Genomic DNA, 25,108 nt, shown 5'->3' with positions numbered 1-25,108 from the left:
TTGGGTCTTTTTACTCATGTCGAAACATGAAAAAATCTTGTCATGCTCTTGGGAAAATTATCAATACTAGTTTCCAACATCATTATAAATTTCAACTTACACCAAAATTTTTTACCAATAATTAGGATACATTCTCCCACATTAGTAGTGTATTTCGAATTAAAGATAGATGTCAATTTATTTGAAATCGAGTCTCTATTACTCCGAATTTCTATCACTACACTTCTCCGCTTTGATTGTCTTTTTTGAGTTAACGCGTAAATAACAGTGCTCTGAAGCATACCATGCATTTGTTTTTTTTCAAAACGATAAGAATCATCGAAACGTTAAGAAGAGCATCTCAAAAGAATTTAAAAAATCTACTTAGAGCAGCATTAATCAAAAAACTGACGTGGCATTTGATACCCAAGTTATTCAATTAATTTTTTTAATAGGCTGGTATGATATGACTAGCGTGTATGATCGGGGAGTTGGTGAGTCTCCTAATGGAACTGAAATTTTAAGAGACACTTTAAAGTCAAGGAATAAAAGGAAGAAAATAGTTTTGAAATGATCACTTTGGCCTACAGCAGAATGATGATTTCCGATGGACAATTGTCAAATTATATACCACAATTTTCAGTCTATATTTCCTATAGGAACAGAATAGGAAAAATAGACTGAAAATAAGTTAAAAGAGCTTTAGATCCACAAAGTCACACGCGTGAAAATAGGTGTTTTCGAAAATAATCTTAACGAAGCTTTTTATTGGAATAACATTTAAAAGGATCCTCAACAAAATGTTTTTCATTGCTCTTAAACGATGTTTGTAGCAATTATATTAGTTCTGTTGTTTTGTATTCTATTTTTTATTGGCCAATTTTTCTCTGATGCTTCTTTTCGTCCTCAAAAACGCGATAAACAAATAAAGCCGTGAGAGCATTGAGTGTCTCAGCAACTAGCTCTCTTTGGTCCTGACGCCCTACAAGTCTCTAAGTATGCGGTTCGCCAGATCTGTTGAGGTTACATAAGTCCATGGTGTGAAGGGGGTTTGAACCCCCAAGCCTTCCACTCCCCCTCCCCCACCCCCCCCCCCCCCCCCAGTCCACCCTCCTCCAGCTGACAATTTGGAGCCCCTCGTTCAGCACCACCCTACTCCACAAATCTCTTCTAACTGTATTTTTTAATTGTAGATAGAGCCTGCCCCAGAACGCAAAATTAGCTTCCTAAGGTTTGGGGCAATTCTGACCTCAAATCCTACCATTGACCCGCCACTTCCGACGGTTGTTGTGCATTCGGTAAAACTATCACTAACTAAATTTACTAACTGACTGACAACTCTGAAACTAATGACAACCGCATGGAAATTTTAACACTCACATTGATCGCAAACACGTATCAGTTTTTCTGTTAGACGCATGGCTTTACAGCAGGGCGAGCAGTGTTCTGCGGAAAACAAATTGTAGTTGATTTAACTCGAGTATTTTTATGTTTTTGAGAGATGTTTGAGAAATGGCACCGCTTCATTGGTCTCAAGTCATTTGAGGAGGCAGCGATTGCGGCAATGAAGTTTTTTTATATTTCATCCTTTTTTAATTGGACAAACTCTAATTTTTCAGTTGCTTTTTTCTCAGAATTAGGCATCTCAATTAAATGTGATATTTAATGATGATTAAGTTGCAAAGAGGTGATGGTGTTTTGATTTTCGAACTTCAAGAACGAATATAATATTTGACTAATAAATTAAAAACGAATGTTTGACAAAAACTGAGCAGTTGTCTTTTCATTAGTCGAACAATGACCCTTTCATAGATAATGGGGTCGAATGGTGATTTTTTTGATGTCTCTTTTCGGTCAAGTCAGTGTCGAGGACACATTTTAGGATGACCTAAAGGTTTTCCATGCCAGTTCTTAGCCCAATCTAATTTTCGTTGTTGCATAAGTTGACCTCTCTACGGGGGTACAAAATGATCAAATTAATTGCTCAAAACTACTTAAACTGTACAGCTTTGATCTGCGCAAGTATGTTGCTACAAAACTGCTGCGTTACTGCTTCTGATTTGCTGCATAATGCATTGCGTAACTGTTATTTAACTATTTACCATATATTGCATAATGCATTACGTGATATGTTTAACAGGAGGAGGATGAAGACGACATAGGAGAGAAGGCACCTGTGACGTCATCAGGAGACACGAAGAGAAAGATCATGCGAATAACTCCTCGGATGTTTTTGACCTTCAGACAGGAGAGGAAGTACCAATTGAGGGCATACATCTACCAGGCTAGAGGACTCCTAAGTGCTGACGACGACAGTTTCTCAGGTAACAAATAACAAGGAACAATAGTGCACTGAATGCCCATTTAGACCTGCCAATTTTCAGCCAAGACCTACCCAAGACTGCCAAAAGTAAAAAATAACTTGATCATATTGTAATTAGATTTGCCCAGAACTGGTATTGACTTTGCGTTTGGTCCGGCTAGAAGAATGAAACTTGATACACCTTGTCAAGATATTAAAGATCTTGAACTTCTTCAGAAAACTTAGTATGCCTCAGCAGGATTTTGTTCGGCAAAGTTTTCCTCTTAATTCTCGGGATATCTTGACACGATCTTTGTAATACTACCTATAATTTCTTGAAACACATGAAAGAATCTTGAAAGCTCGTATATCTTATCTCTTAAGCGTTTTATTAACAAAAATCTTAGCAAGAGGTTATCAAGATATTTCAAGTTTCACTGCGTGTAAACATCTTCATATTATATTCTTAATGTTTTGACTTGGAATGAGGTCTTCAGAAAAATGCATATTGATGATCTTCATTAGTTGTCATCCTAGAAATGTTCTCAACTGATAAATTTAATCAGTGAAATCATAATGAGTTTCACTTTCGCAAGCCCATAAACCCCGTAAACAAAATCCTATTGAAATGTCTAACGTGATCCCATGTACCCCCTATACTTTAGCCCTTCAGCAGTTTCGTTCTAACGAATGTAAGTAAAATCCACTTGAGCACTTGACAACCTTCTGTTATTTAACACGGGATAAGTTGAGAATAACGCATGATTACAGAAGCTGCTGAAGAGCACATTAAAAGGAGCTATTAAACTGCATGTTGCAAACTTTACAAGCAATTTTTACTAAACAAGCAGACTTTGGAAACAAGCAAACTTTACAATCTTTTTGCATGTTTTAATTGGATTTTTTTGTTTAGTTGTCTAAGCGGCCTTTATAAACGGCTAAATTGGGCTGTTAGAAAGGATTATTTTTATAGCAGATGTACTTGCAGCCCAATTGCCAAAAATTAACAATATTTTTTCTCAATTGGTACCTTTCGATCTCATTTAGTGCACATTTTAAGCATATGAGATCGCCTATTATGGTCCTAGAAAAATTTTTCGTTTATAATAATTGCAAATATTTACTGTGTTTTGTTAACAGCCGCGTCAGCAATTCCAGGCGGCTATTATTTTGCTCCTAATTTTTAGAATTCAAAGAATTTGAATTGTATTGGGGCGCTGTTTTTTACAATTCAAAGAATTTGAATTGTATTGGGGCGCTGTCTTTTTTTTAAGATCTGTTCACACATTTTCATGATTTTTGAAGTCAAATTGGAGTAGTGATTTTGGTCACGCCGAAACAGGAAATGGAGCGAAAAAGCTTTGATTTTTGATGTTTTTTCGATTTTTTGGATCGGATTTTTTTCTAAATGGTTTTTTCAATCCATTCATAGTCCATTCTAGGTCTAGTTTTCTGTTTAGTCAATGAAAATTCTTTGAATTGTACGTCAGAACTTGTCCTGCTATGTTTTTAAGATGCGTTCACACATTTTTCAATGACTTTGATCTTTCAAAACGGGATAAACAGGTAAAGCCCAGCGGGCATTAAGTTTCATTAGACGCTCAATGGGGGCTTCAGTAGTCCCTCAAGTGCTTAGAGTGGTGCAGCTTCTGGGATGGCAGCAATTTAAGGTTAAAAGGTCATTTTTAGGAGTTTTTGGGCTCAAAATGTTGGCAATTTTTCATGTTTTTGTAATTTTTTGGAGTTTTTTGTTTGATTAGTTTTAGGTTGAAGTTTTTCAAAGTCGACCAAGGCATTTTGCGAGACATTACTTGTTATGACCGCTTAATGAGCTATATGTTTTGTTACTACAAACACAAACACGCAAAATGATACTAAATTTTGCAAATTTTTCAAGTTTTTGAAAATTTTTGTCAGATTTTGAGCCTTTCCAGCTTCGGGGACCAATTAATCTCTTTTAACGTTTGATTATGAGGCACTGCATAGTTTCAATTAAAAATGGATTGGTTTTGAACATTTTAATGTCTCGAAATTAAGCATTTTCTTGATAAAAACTGCAATTTTTTTAAGGTTTTTTAAATTTTTTGTCATCTTTTTTCAATTTTATCCATTCTCCAAGTGCCAGAAAACCTCTTCAACGGTCTGATAAAACGCTACTGAATGGTTGTTAGTTTCAACGGAATTTTTAGTGTCAATGGATTAGTTTCATCAATTTAGCCTTTCGAATTTTGAAAATGTTTTGATAAAATTTGCAATATTTTTCAAATTTTTTCAAAACATTTGTCTATTATTCAATTTTTCTTGCCTCAGTAGCCAGATAACCGCATGCAAGTTTTGCTAGTATTATATTAAATAGTTGCTAGGTGGCAATTGTATAGTTTACAACATTTTAAAAGAACGAATTTCTAGTTTTTGAAATCTTGAATTTATTCTAAAAATTATTGCCTCTCGATCTTTGAGCCAATGAATTTCCTAAGGCTTGGAATTGAGTTACCAGATAACCTCATGAGACACAGTAATCATTCTGCAGATATTAGTATTGTAATTTTCAGCAACATTTCTTTAAATTTTACAATTATTTCCATTTTAAAAATTTTTCGGCCATTTTCGAGTTAATCGATCTTCAAGGGCCAGTGATTTTTTCAGGCCTTGCAAAGATAATACTGGATGGATTTAAGAAACAAAATTGAGTTTTGAAATACCTAAAAGCGTATTTTTGAAATACCTAAAAGGGATCAAATTTTGCTTTAGGGGTAAAAGCCTCAAGAGTTTTAGAAATATGTATGTTTTTGTTTAGTTTGTTTGCTTATTTTAGTTTCTCAAAGTTTTTAGAAAATTTCTTTTTTGTTTTGGCTGGCATTGTTCAACTGATCTGCTGGTCAGCAAGAGTGCTTCTAAATTTTTGATTCAATTCTTTGAATTGTGTTTCATGACTTGTCCTGCTATATTTTTTTACTTCCTCTAACAGATTTTTGTTTCGTCTTAATGTGACGTCATTTCTGCTTTTAGGTCATTGTTTTGTCTTACCGTGACGTAATTCCTGCTTTTAGGTCAATTGCTTGACTTACTTCACTACAAAATGATTTCTGAACTCACCTATGGAATTGCAATTTTTCTGAACCTTTACTAGTAAAAGATCAACTGTGTTCATCTAAGTTGTGCCAAATTTTTATGCCCTAATTCTGGAGTATTAGTCTTCAATTTTTGATTTCGAATACTAATTTTGAGAAAGCTCTTCTAGAGTTTTTTCCTTATAGATCGTATGTGTCATAAAATTGACAGTACGTATCTAAGCCAAAAAATCTAGTGGTCTACTAAAGGACTTTTGTTCAAAATACATATCTTGTTTCTTTAGTTGTTTCAATTCATAGAAGACCACAAGCGTATATTGCGGCTAATTTCTGACAATTTGCCGGCTAAGTTTTCTTTTGTTTGGCTGCTCTTAGCCTTTTATTTTTGAGTAGATTTGCCTGATTTCCGTCCGACTCAGGGAAGAAGTTCTAAAGTAGTTTTTCTATTTTAATATTTTCCTATGTGCTATAACGGCAGTTTTAGCACCCTTTCAAAAGAGGTGAATAGCATTTTTGAGAAGGATGTTTTTTGTACAATAGGTAAAATTATTGTTGAGAAGAGAAAAAATTGTGATAGAAGAAATTGGGATTCTAAACTTTCGTCTTTATTCAATTCAATTACTCCTGAACTTGTTGTTTTTTTTAAAAAAAATTGCGGAACAGGCTTATTTTTTTGCTAATTGTCATCAATCCTTCTCAAGATTCTGTGTTCCAGTATCAACTTATCCCATTCTTTATAATCCAATTTCACAAAAAAAGGTATTAAGTGCGTTTGCTTAATTTTTCGTTTTAATTTTTCAGCTCTTTAGTAGCCAATTTTCAATAAAAAGATAAGCAAATAAATCTATTGTTAATCAAAATTTTGACTGCAACTTATTCTCTTTAAACATGATGCAATTGTATTTCTAAACATATCTAAAACTTTGTTCTTTAGAGGGCATTACATTTCACATTTAAGCAACTGTGTATTTTTAAAACCTTTTCAAAGAAATTGTTTCTCTAAAACGACTGTAATTTTTCTACATTTCTGGACAACTTTTTTTTGTACAGCCGTTGATATTTTTTGCAGCAAGTGATTTGCTGGTTAGTTTAAATTATTCGAAAATATTGTTTTCGTTTGACTACTGTACGTTAGATTTCACAGAAATTTTCGAAGATTTTCGTTAAATTAAAAAATTTGTCCACATACAGTGAGAATGGAAACAAGATAAAGAATTGACAATTTTTGTCATTGGAATGTTTCGGTCTCCCCTATTTTTTGTTTTTGATCTTATACGTGAAGTCAATTTCTGTCAAAACTAACTTGATTTGAGAAACTCATTTTGCATTAAATTTTTAGCAACTGATAACAAAAGTAATTTTCAGAAGAAAATTAGTGGCTTGATTTTTTGAAAAACTTGTCTGAATTTCATTGCACAGGTAAGAGATTTTTTAAAGTGTTGATTCGGAGTTTTTTGTTTGGTATAGTGTATTCATATAGTATTGACATTTTTTGTGAACTTTGAAGTTTAACAAAACTTTCATTCTTATGGCCACTCAACATTTATAAGGCTATATAATTCGTCGTCAATTCAAAAGGCGCTTAATTTGTTTTAGGGTAACAATCACAAAAAAAATGAGAAGAGTGAACTTCAGGATTGTTTCTTGTAAGAGTTTCAGTTTCTTCATAAAGGAAAGAATACACGTTCCAAATTGGCTCTTTAGTTGAGTACACATTCCAAATTAGCTTTTTAAACAAGTTTCTAGAGCGATCATCGGTCTTGTTTAGCTAAAACAATAATTTGGTTCAAATATTATGAAACTTTTATCTAAACACATAGCTGTGAAAAACGTTTTCTTCTCTGGATTTTTTTTTCAAACCTCATGGCTGGCAAAATTGAGAAAAAAGTTCAATTATTCTGGATTAAGATTAATTTAAAATAAGGTTGATTTTCACGTTAAATTAGCAAAAATTGATCATTTCCAAAAAAATTATCTTCCTTCAGAATTTTAATTAATAGCCAACCAATGTTTCATAAGTCAGTGGTCAGAGCTTATATTCTTAATAGAGAATTGCATTGGTAGCACAAAGCTGAGTAGTAATCAAACGCATTGCATAATTTAGTTGAAATTGTATTAAATTGATCAAGAATTTTCTGGTTGGTAATTCAATTTGAAGCACTGTCTCCAAATAATCCACAAATTTATGGTTCTTGGGTCTTGTTTTAAGACAGGAAAGTTAAAAATCTTGATTTATATAAGAGAAAACTTTTCTTTCCTACATTCAGTCCCTCACTTTTATAAAAATTATCTACGTCTATCTTGCAAGATCTTATGAGTCTGTTGCAAAATAAGTGTCTGGATCTTTCATCTCGCAAAATGAGAGTCATTTGCAAGAATCTTTCAAGATATTGCTAGATGAGCGACACATGAGAGAATCTTACACAATAAGCGTTGAAGTTGGACTAGAGCTGCTCTGCTGGTGCAATGCGTGTTAATTGTTTATTTTCAAAAATGTAGCAATTTGTTCAGATCCGTTCGCAAGAGTGGTCTTTATGAACAGAAGCCAGAGCACAGAGGTCATTCACAAGTCAATCTGCCCTACCTGGGACCAGACACTCATATTCGATCACGTAACCATATACGACAACCCACTTGACATCGAGCGGAACCCGCCCAACATCTGCATTGAACTATTCGACTACGACCGTTTCGGGAGTCCTGAATTTATGGGTCGGGCTGTAATTCAGCCCATTGTGAAACTGAACCCTTCTAACACGAAGGTAGCTCGGCTTGTATGGCACGAACTGCACAGACTGTCGCCGAATGATAATTGTGGAGAATTGTTGGCTTCGTTTGAGCTGTTTGCATACGAGGGTGGGGATTTACCCTTTTTGCCTCCGAAGAGGGGCAATTTGTACACGGTGCCCGCGGGCATCCGACCTGTTCTCCAGAGAACGGCAATAGAAGTAAGATTTCTTGATGTTTTCATAGACTAAACGTCAAATCGCATTCAGTGCTGATTCAGAGAAGTTCAGTGCTGATTCAGAGAGAGGCAAGTCTTGAATCAGTACTGTACCAGAACTAGTGCATTTTCACTGTGCATTTTTCTCGAAAAGTAGTGATCATGGCTTCAAAATCGTCCTGCGTTCGTATTTAACTCTCTTTTGACCTGCATTTTTTCGAATACTTAATTCCCGTCTGATGCGATGAATAATATTAAACTGGAGCCGTCAAAGTTTGTGACTAAATATTTTAGAATTTTGGATAGCAATTAAGAAATAATTCCTGATTAAATTTTAAAAAATCGAGTTCAAACTGAATTCAAACTGAGTTTGCCCTTGTTGTATGTGTGTAGGTATTGTGTTGGGGTGTGCGTAACATGAAGAAGTACCAGCTAGCCAACGTGAACAGTCCCTCGATTGAGTTCGAGTGTGGAGGAAACATGCTCTACTCCAACGTCATCAAGTCAGTCGCCAAAAACCCCAACTTCTCAGAGCCAGTACTCTTCCTAGATGTGGTAAGGAGATACAATACTGCAATATTATTCTGTGCTGGTATTTAATCTGACATCAGATCAAATCGCAAAATTAATTGCTATGTCTACCACATTCTGTAGATATTTTGCTTAGTTTACAGTGGTCACTAATATGATCAACGCAACATAATCAATGTAAACGCTTCCCTTATTGATTGGTTGCTGTTAACAGCTTCACGATTTGGGTTTATTTTTATCACATGTGTTTTTAAGTTGCTGCCGAAAGAGGAGTTGTACACTCCCCCCATGAACATCAGATGCAGAGACAACAGACAGTTTGGACGCAAGCCAATGGTCGGAATGTGCAGCATCAAGTCTCTACAGGTAACGTAACTGGTTTTTTTTTCATACGTCGTCCCAAAACTCCGGGTGATGATGGAAATATGTAATCATCACTTACAAATTTGACTGTTCTATGTTCTATTACTATGGAATGTGTTTTCATGACAGGCATTGTTCCTTTGACAGGCTTTTAAATGTGAAGCTCCCTCGCGAGAGACAGACGAAGACGCTGAAAGTGCAGCTGAGCAGTTGAGACAGGAAGTGATGTTGACGATAGAGCGTGAACAGAAAGACCTCGCAAAGGACGGCGCGTCCGGGTTCAAAAGTTCTCTTTCCTTCGGGAGGAAAAAGAAGAATAAGGTAATGAACGCTTATGTGGGGGCGATTCTTTCACGGACTAGAGAAAAATAGTTTTTATAGATTTCCCCGATTTGAGAATTAAGTTATTGGTTATACATATAAATTTTTGTGCTATATTTGCTTTCGAAAAATCCACACTTGCTTAATATTCATGCTTAATTTTATTTTATTAAAAATTGTCCCTGTAGGAATATTTTACTCAAATTAACAACTTAATTGAAAGCCCAGAAAAAATTATTTACACGAAAGTTTTTGTGACCGTTCTGGTAATAATTATCAGTGTTTCTATTTGAATACAGATGCCATCAACTTCACGAGAGTTGTAGTCAATTCTATGGTTACGTTCCATCGTCAGTTTTAATCGGGAGTATTTCACACAGTTCGAAGTATCAAAAAACAATTGTATATTTCAGCTTCAAATGCAAATGCTGAAAGAATTGAAAGATTTGACCCAAGTGGCCCAAGTATGAATAAATAGTTTGTCTCTTTGCCAGCTTATGCATTTGTGTCGTTCTCCGCGTCTCTTTTGCTATAAATTAAATGATAGGATGATAGAATTTTTTTACTAAGTAGCATGATACGTTGATGAGGAATGTTTCATAACTCATCATTCTGTTTTTTTTTTCGATTTTCTCTTTTTTGTCGGAAACGCATTGAAAAAAGAGCTAACTTCGTTAGTATTTGCTATAGAATCAGCACAACAGGATATCTAAGTAAAAGCTATGCTTTAAAAATGTACCTGAAAAAGTAGTTGCAAAAGAGAACGGAAAGTTTTGCTAAACAGGGTAGGTAAAATAACCATCAAGTTGTAAAGCATATATGCAAACAAAAAGTAGCTATGTGAACAATTTCATTTTTTCAAAAAATGTATGAGAAAAAGAGTAACAGGAAAATTTAACGAGAAAAGTTTAGAGACTAAATAAATAAGCAGAAAAATTGTCAAACAGAAATGAACAAGGCGGCTCGTTAATGTGCGTTCGCACATGATGTTCCGACCCGAGCTCATCTACATTTTTGACTAAAATGTCAACCAAATCAAGAGATAACAAAAATAGATGTTTGAGTTTAAAACAATCGTTACACATTCTATCTACTAATTGAATTACTAATGCCATGCTTCATTACAGCACCAACGTGACCTGACATTGAAGAGACTAGAAAAAAAATAGCACCAACAAAATTTTGGCGGCAAAAAATGAATATCTAAATTTAAAAGCACCTGGTAACAACGTCAAAATGCAGTCAGATAAAACCTTAACTACACAAGTTTACCTTTTACTAACTATACAGCAGATGAAAAGTTTTCTTAACGAGACTAGGTAACAAGCCGACAAAAAGAACGAACAGTGAGGCGAAACTTAAAAATTAATCAACATTTTTTGCACCAAGAAAATTCAAAAATCTTAAAAAACATTGGTTTTTAATAAAAAAATCCTTGATAAATTACTAAAAAGTCATTACAAAACCAAAAGCACCCGTCTGTGGTCAGACTATGCCATAGAAACAAACTAAAGAGAAACTCAAAAAATTACAAACGATTTGCGAAAACACAAACCTTTGCTACCATTAAAATCAATACCTATCATCTGAATATATATTTTTAATTCAGTTGTTATTTCTGCTATTTCAGTTGAAGGATTTATACTGAAAGATTAAATAAGTTTACTTGGGCCACATTTAAAAACCATTGGGATCTGTTATTACGCGATTGTTCTGAAGGAAGAGAAAAAGAAACGCAAAAAATGGCCATTCAATAAACGTTCAGAAAAACGAAACAACAGTGGCACATAATATCAATATATATGTTATTTCTTGAAATACACGAAATTCGATGGGACATCTGATTGATGAATAGAAGTTAAATTTGACGAAAGGAACCTATTCGCTATATACTGAATGTTTCGAGCAACATCATTCATTCAGTCCTCAATTACAAGCCTATGAGATCTGTGAGCAATTTACGGCTACCTAAAGAACAAAAACAGCGAATTCAGGAAAAAAAATTGGGCGACAAAAGGGTCGAAGGCATTAAAAAAATGAACTTTTCACTAAACACTCTTCAATTTTAAATTAATTTTTCAGGAGCAATGGGAAAACCTTTTTTATCAATATAATTTCAAAAAATCAACAAATATAAACAAATACATTAGACGCACGAAAATTGCGGGAAAACACGTATTATCAACGCCATTAAATTCATTAGCCTTCAACGGAAGCCAGTATATACAATAAATGATGCCTCGAGGGGACAATAAGTTTTTTTGCCAATCGTATTTCATCAATAAGACCTTACAACAAGTTAATGACTATGAAAACAACAACAGAGAGAGGCAAAAACCACAAATTCAGTAGAAAAGTGCCTGAAGAAAATGTCGAAGCAACTCAAATCATAAGCTCTTCCCTGAAAACTTTATTTATGATCCGTTGAACTTCTTCCCTAAACCAATAGGGACTCTCAGCAGTAAGATGATGTGATAAGATTTCAAAAGGATCGAAAAACAAAATAAAGTACCCAAAAAAAATATGAATTCTCGTGGCATTGATGTTTTAAAACTAATAGGTAGAAGATAAAACCGCTAACCAGATTAGTTTTGGCTATAGTAGAACGGAAATGGATTCTGTTAGAACCAACAATGACCAAGAGTATTCACGAAAAAAAATTAGGAATGGTTGAATTTCAAAAAAGTTTCGAAAAATTATTTTTAAACCCTTAACAGCCAGTAAACTCAATCTTTCATCGGAGCTCAATGACGATGCTCAGATATAACCCATAGGGAGGAAAATGATGTCTGTCATGCATAGATAGTTAAAAAGGCATCACAATAAGTCTTATGACAGAAAACAATAACAAAAACAGCAAAAACTAAAATTCAGTAGAAAAATGCGAGAAGAAAGTGTCGAAGACAATTAAACCATTAGCTATTCTCTGAAAACTTTCTCTGTGATCCACTGAACGTCCTCTCTAAGCCAATTGGATTACAATAATCTTTGGATAATGTGATAAAGAGTTCAAAAGTGACCAATAATTCAAAAAATCCAAAAAAAAAATTTTAAAAAATTGAAATCTTTGTCATTGAAGTCATATAACCAATAGCTAGAAGATAAAACAGCTAAACAGAATATTTTTAGTCGCAGTAAAAAGCAAGTGGGTCCAGTCAATACTGAAACTCACTAACAGTTCAAGAAAAATTTAGGAATTGTTATTGTTCAAATAAAATTTTCGAAAAATGATTTTTATTTTAACAGACATTAAATTCAATAGCTTTCAACGGAAGTCAATAAAAACGCTCAAAGATGCCCCGGTGGCAGTACATTTATGTTTGTCATGCATAGGTATTCATTATGAGATCACAGTAAGTATAATGACTATTAAAACAACAAAAAAAAACAGGAGAAAACCAAAAAATCAGTAGAAAAGTGCAAGAAGAACGTGTCGAAGCCATTTAAACCATAAATTTTTGTTTAAAATTTTTATTGGTCATCCACAGAACATCGTTTTTAAGCTAATGGGAACTGTCAATATTTGGATAATGTGATAAGATTTCAAAAGTAACCAATAATACGTAAAAATCCAAAAAAAATTTTAAAAAATTGAAATTTTTTGTCATTGAAGTCATATAACCAATAGATAGAAGATAAAACCGCTAACCAGTTTAATTTTGGTTGCAGTAGGAAGGAAGAGGGTGCTCTCACCCCTGGACTGACTTACAATTCACTATAATAAGATTATGATTCTTTAATATTCAAAAAAAAATTCGGAAAATTATTTTTTAAGTCTTAACAGCCATTAGCCGCCCCCTCAATGAAATAGACATGTTCACTTAATGCTCATTATGGAACATATTGCACTGTTAGTCAATGAATCCCTACCATAGGACTCCAAAAAAATAGTAAAACTTCAAAAAGAAATTCAAAATTTCATTCAAAATTACGAAAACTCAGAATCGAAGCCAAAAAAAACATGAGCAATTCCTTGAAAACGACGTTTTTTGTTCATTGCGCTTCATTCGACTATAAAGGAGTTTTGTCATTAATAGAACGTCGATATAAAATGTGACTTGTCTCTAGGTGACTTAAAAAAGCAAAAAAGAGAAAAGTTTTATTAAAAAAAGGGCTCTCAATTAGAGTTCGATTTTTTTTTGATAGTGAACTTCCCTATGAGACCAGAACTAGTCTTTCTATCGCCTTGCATTCAACTTTTACGAACTCAAAATTTATTCTTTTTATAGAAATTTGAATTAATGTTTTCGTAAAAAAGATCTTAGTTTGAAGAAAATTGTACTAAAAGTGAACAATCATGCTAAAGATCCCATTGTTCACACAAAACTTCAATCCTCGATAACTCCTCGAAAAAAACGAAATTCAAAAAAATCTTTTTACTTTTGAATTCTACGCTGGACTAGCTTTTTAATGATACCACTCACATTTCTCTACGACGAATATATCGATCGGCCAAAATTCACTGAACAAAAAAAAAAACCCATTTGAGTATATAGTTCCTTCCCCGACAAGTGGGGTCGGAACAATTAGTCGTAAATCTTAAAACCTTTTACTTCAAGTTACAACCATCTCTTTCTGAAATCTAACTGAGGGTCTGGCAATATATAAAACACTGCCTAAGGGATATGTAGAACAGTACTGGTAATCTGATTGAGGAGATAAGAGAGAAGTAGATGTTCTTTCAATTTCTTGGATTTAGAGAGAATTGTCTCGTCAAGCCGCTAACTGCGTTAAAATCTCTTAAATATCAATAAACACCCTAACTGATCATTTCGACTGTTAAATTTTGCAAAGAAACTTCAAGGAATGTCAAGTGACAGTGACAGAAAAAATTAAGTGTGTCAATTTTTTTTTATATAAGCTCAATTTAAATATTACTTTTGAGGGAATATTGGCTTGTACGAATTTCTATACTGGTTAAGCTGAACACAGATGTTAAAAATTGTTTATTAATTGCTCTTGAACGTAGTTCATAGCAATTATTGTAAACGTGTGTGTCTTTTTATGCAAATTTTTTGCTTGACAATTTTGCGCTTTTCTGCTAGAACATTCTTTGACTTCTCAAGTGACTTTTGCACGCTTTCGTTCTTCATTTGTGAGTAATCACTAAATTGGGTTGCAGAAGGTAAGTGACTTGTAGAGCAGTGGTTAGTGTGTGTGGCTCTGGATCGGTAGGTCAGTGGTTCGAATCCCCACGGTGGAGAGGTTTTTTTGCACCCATAAAGAAAAATTGATCTGAATTAAATTGCCCCGCCTGTCGTTCCAGAGCAATTCTTCCGACATTTGTCGGTTTATGTTTTAGTCTGTCATTTTGATCCATAAAACGATATATTATAGAAGTAACTATCGAGAATGCCTATGGTGTCATCATTTAAAAGCCCAGCAGAGTAGACAACAATGGATTATCAAAATTGTTTCTGCTAAAGAAGTATGAGGTCATAAGAACTGTACTCTTTCACGGTAAGAGAAAAGTTATAGCAATTATTGTAAACGTGTGTGTCTTTTTTAATGCAAAATTTTCGCTTGACAATTTTGACTTTTCGAGTGACTTTTACGCCCTTGACTTTTTGCATTTCGCGTGATCTAAAATTCTCTCTCAATCACAATTATTTGAAGCACGTGAACTCAATTGGCGGCAATTTAATACTAAAAGTCAAATGAAAAGTGCGCCGAAACTGGTGTCATTTTTTACTTTAAATCTTAATAGTGGTATATGCTAACCTCTAATGTGGTTATTTGAAGCCTACTATAGAACTTATTAGTCCCATTTAGGCTCCCCCCCCCCCGACTGAAGCAGGCTGTAATTGATTAGAGCTCCCTCTAGTTGTTCAAGAGCAATTCTTCCGACGTTTAGTCGGTTATGTTTAAAATTTGCGCCTGAGTTTTGAAATTTTTTGAACCCACAAAAATTAATTAGTATCGACATTTTCACAGACTATTCAATTATCATGGCATTTTACTTCCAAGTGAATATGGTGGTTTTGCAGACGTTGAATAAGACGGAGAGCAAGGATTTTGGTCTTCCAGCATTAAATCGAAAATCATTATTTCAGTGCCAATAAAACTGCTTAAAAATATATTGAACATAGACAGAGAGAATTGAAAATGTGATTATTATGAAATTTCATCATCAATTCAATCGGTTTCTGGGGGTCAGTTTTTTTTATGTTTTCAGTCTAAATCAAAACTTGAGTTCAAAAAAAAATAATTCGAACTAAGGAATTTGAGTTCAAAAAAGTTCATTCGTACTAAAAAATTAATTTTCTATGAATCGATATTTCATAAAGTAAATCAGCGTAGAGGTTTTTGCCGTTTCCAATAAAATTTTTATTCCATTATTCGCAGTACCCCCACCTTTTCCTAGCAAAATTAAGTGTTCTATGTAATAGCCATATTTGAAAGAAAAAGGAAAAAAGAGACAGTGATAACATTTTGATTTTTATGCTCAAATATTGTTACCATTATTTTAGCGGGTAACTAAAGAGTCATCAATGATTGTCTTATCATTTTAGATTAATTTTAAATTTACACATTGGTAGTTAAGAGTTGAGCTAAAACATTTTTTTTACTAATTTTAATAATTAGTAAAATTTTTTAAAAATAATTTTAACTATTTGCTTTATCATGAAAATGTGTAGCTTTGTGATTTTTTGCTTTCTAAATGATATCGAACGGATGCTTAGCAACTGAAATGTTAGTGCTTATGGTTTTTCTTCTCTGCTCTGCTATGCTAGCGAAAAATTGAAAGTGTCCTGTTGAGTTAAAATAGTGTGTACAAAATTGTCTCATTAAACACGCTGGCTGGTCATTCGTAGCTATAACTGATTAATTAATTGTTCTCTGCCATCACAAACAGTAGTTCAATATCTTAAAAAAGTAATAAATTGGAACTTTGTTGGCACTCCTTTTTCCTAGGATGTGGAGATTCAAGCTCCAGTCACTGACACTGGTCTTGTATTGGTAAGATATACCACTTAACGACCCCCCCCCCCCCCAGTTATTGTGAAACTAATAGTCCAGCACACGATTCGCGACCCGCAACCTCCATTTTCTTTTAAAAAAATAAATATTATAGTCAAAAGATTCATTTTTAAGGAAATGGGAGGTCATGGGTCACGTGTCGCCTGTGTGCGGGATGTCATGGGTCCACGTAGCCATACCCGGACCTATTTATTTATTCTTTTGCATTTAACACTGCAATACTTTTGTTTTTCCCAGCTCTCAATATTTATCCTTTTCTCACATAGTGCTAGTTTGACACACCATCAGCTTGTTTTCCTTGATTGCATTGTTTACTCTATTCACATTTTGTTTGCTATTCAACTCTGTTTCTTAATTTTAGCTTCCCTATGGTCTATAATTCATTTGATGGATCTGTTTAAATATCTATAAAGCTAAAAATAAAAACAAATAAAAATAAAATACATTCCAGCTAATGCTATCCGGTATAAATTCAAACCTAAGGAATAAAGAATTCAAATGCCAGATTAAGAGTTAATGAAAAACAATAGATATTTAGTACAAGATCTTCTGGGCGACTGATCCATTATTTTATATTTATCACTTTGAAATTGATAGTTACCTCAAACTGCCTTGCTTCATTGTCCCAGACACAGTTTCCCATTGACAAGAGTGCTGTCCACTTTTTGACCAAATGTGATATTTTTAGGACGATGCGACAATAGCGATAGAGACAGAGAACATAGACTGGTGGTGTAAATTCCATTCATCAGAAGGTCACCCAGAGAAGGCAGGAATATACCCACACATGGGGTGGGACCTCATGAAGGTTAATGCTTTCTCTTAATTATTTCCTACCATTTTTTGCCTCGCCTTATTGATTGGTTTAATTTAATTTAATTCGAAACCATTCCCTAGTTGAACGATGTTCCATTCTTGACTTGATTGATTGATTGACAGATTTGATTGCCGAGAACTTTTGATTTATAACAAATCAACTTTGTTTTATATTCCTTGATACCTACAGGCAAATTGGAACCTGACATTGTAAAATCATTCAATCAATCAAAGTGACTCTTTCTAATCTAAGCACCCCCCCCCCCCCCACTAATGCAGCCAAGGATGAGGTGTAATGAGGTGGTCCCAAATTAGGGTACCTAGAAGGAGGTGACCAGGGTGCTGTCTGATAAAAATACGACATCATCTAATTTGTTTCCCAATAAAATGAAGACACGACATCTTAACTCTTAGGCTCTTTTCACAATATTGAATTCTCGGCCAAGGAAGCATCAATGTCTGGATTAAAACTGGGATTTCTAGGTGTACGACTGCGAACTGGAAAAGGTGGAAGGATTTGCCGAGTTCAACGACTTCGTCCAGAGTTTCCCTCTTGAACGGGGAAAGTGTATGGAAGAGGACGACGACATAGACATTGTTGGGGAGTTCAAGGGTTCATTCCGGATCTACCCCCTGCCCCACGACACTGAGGCAGCTATGCCTCCTAGGATATTCAACTCTCTGCCCGAGAATGCCCCGAATGAGGTGGTATTGCGTGTGTACATTGTCAGGGCCATTGATTTGCAGCCGCAAGATGACGGTGGAGCGGTAAGATCACCTTTTTATTTTGTGTACAGAGAATTCTGGCACCCACGAAGTACGAGTAAACTCATTCGGATACTTGCCAATGGTTCAATAACATGCTAATACTTGCAAAGTAAAGAAACGTTATGTGCTAAACGCCACGGGCTCGACATAATTTTTTGTCAATTTGATAGTTTGTCTGGCTAGTCCGCTATTAAACGACGCACTGTATCTGAAAGTTCTGTAAAGTTCTCTCGAATCTACGAAACCGACACATAATTGGCCTACAATACTTTCTGTAAAGCTGATATCTGATGCAAATTTCTCATCATTGGTTTTTTTAAACTATTTTAATGAACAGTTTTTTTTGTGTTTATCTAGGCTGACCCCTACATCGTGATCAAGTGTGGCAAAACCAAGATAGTGGACCAAGAAAACTACAAGCCAAACACACTCAACCCTGTATTCGGAAAGTACGTAATTTTTGCGCTATCATAAATGCTATAACTTTTATAATACATAGCTATTTGTACATATTTTCGTCAGTCGAACTTGTTAGCCAATGGAGTGAAATAATAGTTTATAAACTATTACTTCACTCCATGTACTAACCAGTTCAATAATGCTGTGAATCATTTCAAAAATTTATAGCAGTCCCCAAAAAATTTATCAACGTTAATATTATTGTGACCTTGACCCACACGATTTGTGCGTAAACATGATGAATAAGTCTCACAAGATCTCATAAGACACTTATATGATATGCTCTATCTTCTAAGTTTTTCAATACCTGGGGAGAAATATCACCTTCGCCAGAACTCTTCTTTTTTTCTAAGTCAGTTCTGAGAACAAGATTTTCATGTTTTGATCCTTCGGTCAAATGTTTCGTCTTAACTCAAGAGCATGAGCCAAACAAATCCTCCAATTCTAGCTCACTCAAATGACAAAAGTCTGATTCAATTGAATCATGAATGCTATTGATACTATAACTGATTGAACAAACAATGTTAAAACCACTTGCCAAGGCCTTCATTTTAATAAAAATTTTGACCTGTATTTAATTTTGTTACTTATGGCATGGGTGTGTTTAGTGTGTTTGAGATCACAACGATGGTTCCCAACAGCAAAGACCTGGTGATCCAGCTGTGGGATTATGACATGTTGTCAGCTGATGACTTGATAGGGGAGACCAAGATAGACCTGGAGAACAGATACCTCACTCACTTCAGATCTACTTGTGGACTGCCACAGTCATACTGCACGTAAGGCCGCTCATTCTTTTATTCAAAGTAAATTTGAAATAAATTATTGGCTAAGGTTGGCAATTTTTATACGTATGAGGCATTATGTATGATATAAAAACCAATCAAAATATTTTCGAATGGAATCTAGGAAACCATAAGTTTTCTGATGTGATTTTTTAATAGAAATCATAAAAGAAATCTTCAAGGCAATCGTATAATTTTTAACTACAAAAATTCTTTTCAAATCAGGCAAACCGTCATGTTTCTTAGTAAAACCTTAACCACCATCTCTCATGTACCTTCGGGAAATTTGTAACAAAACACCAATCTTTCAAAGATTTGGTAAATCAACGCTTATCATGTCACATCTTGCATATCAACGTCTGTCTCTTATAAACCTATGAAAGCAGCTCGGAAACCCATCTAAAATTAACGAAATTCATCTAGACATTCATTGATAAATTGCCCTTGGACGAGCTTTGAAGCAACTATTGTAAACTTGCGTGTCTTTTTATCCAAAATTTTGCCTTGACCGTTTTTCCTTTTTTTTCTTCTATTCTAGAACATTCTTTTTTCTTAGTTGACTTTTTCTGGCTTTATATCTAAATTTTTGCGTGATCTCAATTGCTTCCTTTCCAAAGAGAGTTTGCTGTCAACATAAAGGCAGTTTTCAGCGTTCGAACCCCTCTGTTGTTGGGATTTTTGCTGCCTTAAAAAGTTTTCCAGCAACACCCCCACACAAATCAAAAAGCTTGTCTGTCGTTCGATAGCAATTCGTCCAACGTTAGTCGGTTTATGTTTATGAAAAAAACTAAACAACAAAAAATTGACGAAACACTGTTAGGCCTTGTTGACTCTATTCAAGTGCCTCTTGCGGAAAATTTTTGTTCCGACCCTCTTGAGGGGGGAGGAACTATATACTCAAATGGGTTTTTTTTTTTTGTTCAGTGAATTTTCGCCGATCGATACATTCATCGTAGAGAGTTGAGAGTGGTATCATTAGAAAGCTCGTCCAGCGTAGAATATGGAATTAAAAAGATTTTTTTAATTTTCGTTTTCTACAGGGAGTTATCGAGGTTTAAAGTTTTGTGAAAATAGTGTGAATTCCGTTGATTTTTATTCACATTTTACGGAATTTTCGCTAATTTTTGACCAAAATTTCGCCAATTTTGCTAAAATTTGTCAACATTTTTTAAAAACTTGTTGTTGATTTTATTTTTAAATATAAAAAATCTTCTCGGCTTTTCTTATTTTGAATTTCTTCTGAGAACTTCAGAGAAGTAGAGTGAATTCCCGTTGTTTTTATTCACATTTTCCGGAATTTTTGCCTAAATTTTCGTCAATTTTGCTAAAATTTGTTATAATTTTTAAGAATAGTGTCGTTGATTTTATTTTTGAAGACGAACAAGCATTGTTCATTGTTTTGATTTAATTTTTTTGGTCAAAAAATGTGGATAAATATTTCAAAATTTAGCCTTTTTCAACAAAAACAGCACGAAATAAGCTACTTTAGTCCGTTTTGATTAAGTTTGCCGACAGTACACCTCCAAACAACACTCATACAATCTTTGTAGACTCAGAGGGGGGCTATTTCTACTTCACAGTACGCTGAGAGTGCTCTGTAGTTAAAACTTTGCCTTTTTTTGCTAACTTTACTCGTTGATTATCAAAAATGCAGAACTTATTTTGAGTTTTCAACTAACAAATTATCTATATCTGCAACATTCGAAAATCAAATGTTCCTAACGGACAATAAGCAATAGCAGGGCTTGTTTTGGGCCATTCTTGGACTGTTACAATCCAAAAAAAATCGGGTTGTAATCAGTCGGTCTTTTTTTTTTAAAAAAAGACTTTATTTAATAATAAAGAACAGAACATATCAAATCAAAGCTCAGGAGTGATAGGTCCAACCAATTCGCTTGCGAAACAGCTCCAGGCTAATTCATTTAGTTTTTTAATTGAAAGTTTATGGTCGTTTTTTTTAAAAAATAATTGACTTTTCAATAAATAATGGCTTAATTAACTTTTCCTCTATTTTTTTCTTAATTTGTTCAACTTCCAGCTTAGTGTCAGCAAAAAAGACTGCTTCTTCTTTCTACTGATTTAACATTTTTTCTCGGTTGCAGTTTTAAGCCTGAAGTTATTGTTTTCTGGCTTTGATACTACAAGATTTCAGATTTTTGTTTGTTTCGATATTTGCCAGTTTTTCACGTTTCCGAATTTTGTCACATTATCACATTATTGACAGTTCTCTTGTCACATTATTAGCGTTAAAAATAAAGCACAATTGAACATATTGAAATCTTGAATGATATACATAATCGTTTTAACGGCCTCGACGCCTCTTTCTTGAAGAAATCAATTGAATTTTTTAATTTTGTTTTTAACTGTCATTTATACTTTGTCGTTTCGGTCGTATGAAATTTCCTGCATAGTGATAACTTTCATTGGCTTTTCGTGGAAGAATAGAAGAACCGATATTCTGATATTAGTAAATAGCTGATGGCTTTCATGACTTTGAAAACAATTTCCAAAATTAAAAAAAAAAAAACTTTTTAACTTCGCAATTTTGTTCTTTTTATGTTTCTTTTTGTTAGCTAATCTCGTTATTTCATTACAGGTCAAATATGACATTATGGGTGTCAAGGGAATAAAAGGGATTGGTGTCCCAAAATCTTTTTTTTTTTTAATGAATTTGTTATGACCTTAGTGGCTTCGACACCGGTTTTTCACAAAAATGTAAATTAGTTTGATTTTTTGTCTTATTTGACGTTCTTTTTGTAGATGCGAGAAATATTCTGGGTAACTGCAGGTCTTGAGGGCTTCCTTTTTTTTGAATAAACGACCCTATTCAAATAGTTCTGTTTGTAATTAATGCCTTTTATGACATTGAATGTAATTTTTCTTCGAAAAAAAAATTGAAATTATTTCATACTTTAGCACTTCGCTTTTTTGTCTACCTGTTACCTAGTCTTACTAATGAATGGACACGTACTACTTTATAGCTGTTTGATGAAGGCGCAATCGAATATATTTTGAGGGACAAAATATGGCTCGAGGGTTTTGGCAGCGTTTTCTGGCAAGTTTCAATTGAAATTTTGTTTGTTTTTTTTTGTTGTTCATTTTAGCCGCTTTAAAAAATGAAGAAGGACAGTTCCTAATGCCCTTCTCTAGAAACAGTGGTAATTGTAAATTTGTGGTAATGTTAATTGATTCCTAATGGTATTTATTACTTTGAAGTTAACTGTTTCAAAAAAATAAGTTATATTTTTCACTTTAATGTTTTTGTTCTTTTTTGTATAATTGTTACCAAACCTTTTTATGGACTGGTCGCATATGGTTTCTGGTGATTTATTAGTTATTTTTGTTTAGTTTTAGGTTTATCTGACGGTATGTTGACTTTGTTATTAAATTTAGTTTTTAAGAGGGAAAAAAATTTTTTGATGTAAATAATGTTTGTTGCTGTTGTTGTTGTTTGTTTTTGACGTTCATCTTGACTCGCTTTCTTAATATTGACATATTACATCAAGCTAATGCATCAATTTTTAACTCCACTGAGTTATTTGCTTTGGAGGCTATCTTATCGTTCATACAGAATTTTTTGAAAAAGACTTTTCGCAAAAAATAATTTTTGGGTTTTTCTATCTGTTCCTCATTTGCTAGACAATTATGCCAAAATTGTGGATGGGCGGGGTCGGAACTTTATGTGCCATCGCACATTACCGAGCCGCCTTGTTCTTTTTAAATACAAATTTCGCTCCCTTCAATGTCATGAAAAATTAGTTCAATACGAAATGTTTTCAATAGTTTATTAATTATATCAAATGATTAGTAGTTTGCACCACGTTTATCAGCGTAGCAGAAACTGCAGAGATGTCAAATTATCTCTTACAATTTCCACGAGAAAATAAACCTGTTTTGAAATATAATGCTTGACGTTTGAACAATTGATTTTCGATAGCATTATTTTCCCGAAAATTGCTTTTTATAATAATGCCTATGTCCCAGCATATAAGTTTCATGTCGACTATTCCAAACTGTGCACTGAAATTGTTCTAGTTTTTAAATAGAGAAGAATCCAAAGTTCTTGTAACTCGTTTATATTTTTTGCATGGAATAAAAGCGAAAGAACAAATTTGACGCTCTAATTTCTGCATTTTCTACACAAATCGTGAAGATTATTTTTTCTGACCATTCTTTGTTCAATACTGTTAGTGACTTTTCTTTAAATTGAGCAATGATAGTAAATTTTCAAAATATGAAGTCTGAATCAGTTATTTTTGCTACAAATACTCAGAAAAAATCCGTCCTAATTTTTTCTTTAAAGTTTGTAAAATTATTTTTGATTGGACTGTTTTACGTTTCTTTTTATATAGGGGGCAAAACGCTGCCACACCTTAAAAATGGACTCTGGTTTTTATGTAACAGAAGCCGGTAGCTTACTTAAGAATTTGCCACCTTGTTATAAAGTCCCAGAGTCATATTATACTAATATCTTACGTTAGAGTCTTGCCTGACTTCTTTTGTCAAGTTGCACATTCGTCCCAAATATTTGTAGGTTTCGAACAATATTCCTTACAGAGGTAGCAATATTTTTATGCACTAGTCCAATTGCTATGCAATATTAGCGTTTTAACTAGCAAAGTTCGTAAACAACCATCTTTTACGCAGGACTCTTGCAACAGGCCCTACGGTTTTTGCAATACCTTCTGATAATTTGTTTTCATTTGCTAAAAATGCCAAGGGTTTCGTTCAGCTCCCGAAGGATGTTAATGAGATGGAATGTGATTTTTAGCTTCAACAAAAAGCGATGAATAAAAGTCTGTGACTGGGGAAAATTAACGATTCATTGGATTGCATAGAATTGCGCAAGATTTAATAAATTTGTTTTTAGTTTCGTGTAATGAATCATATTGGGTATTTTGGCCTTAAACACTTCCTTATAACACAACATACAAAGAAGAGACGGCTAATGCAAAATGAAGCTATTTTTTCTCGATATTGGAAATGTGGACGATTTTTGTTTATTTGTCGGCATTCTGTTTTGAATTATCACTATTGACAAATTAGACGATTTTAAACTCTGGCCAACGTAAACTTATATGCCTATCTTGTAAAATTTTTGCTGAGTCTTGCAAGCATATATGATGCAATTTGGAAGAACATTGCAAGAGGCAAAGATTTATGTTTTAAAATTCAAGCAAGAGAGAATGGCGATATTGTAAGATAATGCCTGGCTTCTTGTTAGGGGTTTAAGCAGGCGCAACTAATGTGACGATGGGCCAGTACTGAATTCGAACCAGCATATCTTACTTGCAAGCCTAGTGTGCTACTCATTTACACCAACTGGTCTTAAGCTCTCGAACTTGGGCGTCTCTTATAACCCGTTCTCACGTCCCCAAGGCTTCATTTATCTAGCCAAGTATGCGCTGAACAAATAGAGCTTATTGTCAAGCTATGTCAAGCTTATCTTATGCACAATTTACATTAGGTTGTCCTATCTCGACCTTCTAACACTTTTTACAAGTTGAGCACTGATAAAGAAGATCTTACGAAATTGGAGCTCATACTCAACACGTGAGAACAGAAATCTTTATATAAAAGACGCTTTCCTTAATTGTTTTTCGTACCATCCCTTTAAAAAAGTTTAAGGTAGGCGTGTCAGCATAGGCTTCAAATCAATTTTCATTCAGTGTTATACCTTTCGAGCGAAGACATATAAAGATCAGTCTATGATCTATCTCTGTTTCAGCATGTTTTCCCTGTTTCAGAGATGGAATAAACAAGTGGCGTGACTGTGAGACTCCTGTTG

General features: G+C 34.0%; 1 protein-coding gene across 1 annotated transcript in view; it reads left to right on the top strand.

Annotated features, from left to right (window-relative positions):
• The window catches only part of LOC142345082 (myoferlin-like), a 133,834-nt gene that overhangs the window by 96,325 nt on the left and 12,401 nt on the right, over positions 1 to 25,108 (top strand). The window contains exons 29-39 of the mRNA XM_075397165.1: positions 2,120 to 2,303; positions 7,864 to 8,300; positions 8,690 to 8,851; positions 9,083 to 9,193; positions 9,338 to 9,511; positions 16,427 to 16,471; positions 17,181 to 17,300; positions 17,792 to 18,076; positions 18,434 to 18,525; positions 19,144 to 19,314; positions 25,068 to 25,104. Of these exons, the coding sequence (XP_075253280.1) occupies positions 2,120 to 2,303; positions 7,864 to 8,300; positions 8,690 to 8,851; positions 9,083 to 9,193; positions 9,338 to 9,511; positions 16,427 to 16,471; positions 17,181 to 17,300; positions 17,792 to 18,076; positions 18,434 to 18,525; positions 19,144 to 19,314; positions 25,068 to 25,104 (1,818 nt within the window). The remainder of the gene's footprint in view (positions 1 to 2,119; positions 2,304 to 7,863; positions 8,301 to 8,689; positions 8,852 to 9,082; positions 9,194 to 9,337; positions 9,512 to 16,426; positions 16,472 to 17,180; positions 17,301 to 17,791; positions 18,077 to 18,433; positions 18,526 to 19,143; positions 19,315 to 25,067; positions 25,105 to 25,108) is intronic.

Source organism: Convolutriloba macropyga, chromosome 8 (genome assembly GCF_964194025.1).
Source record: "Convolutriloba macropyga chromosome 8, txConMacr16.3, whole genome shotgun sequence".
NCBI lineage: Eukaryota > Metazoa > Xenacoelomorpha > Acoela > Convolutidae > Convolutriloba > Convolutriloba macropyga.
The sequence above is the reverse complement of the archived record's forward strand: the minus strand, read 5'-3'. Positions and strand labels throughout refer to the sequence as shown.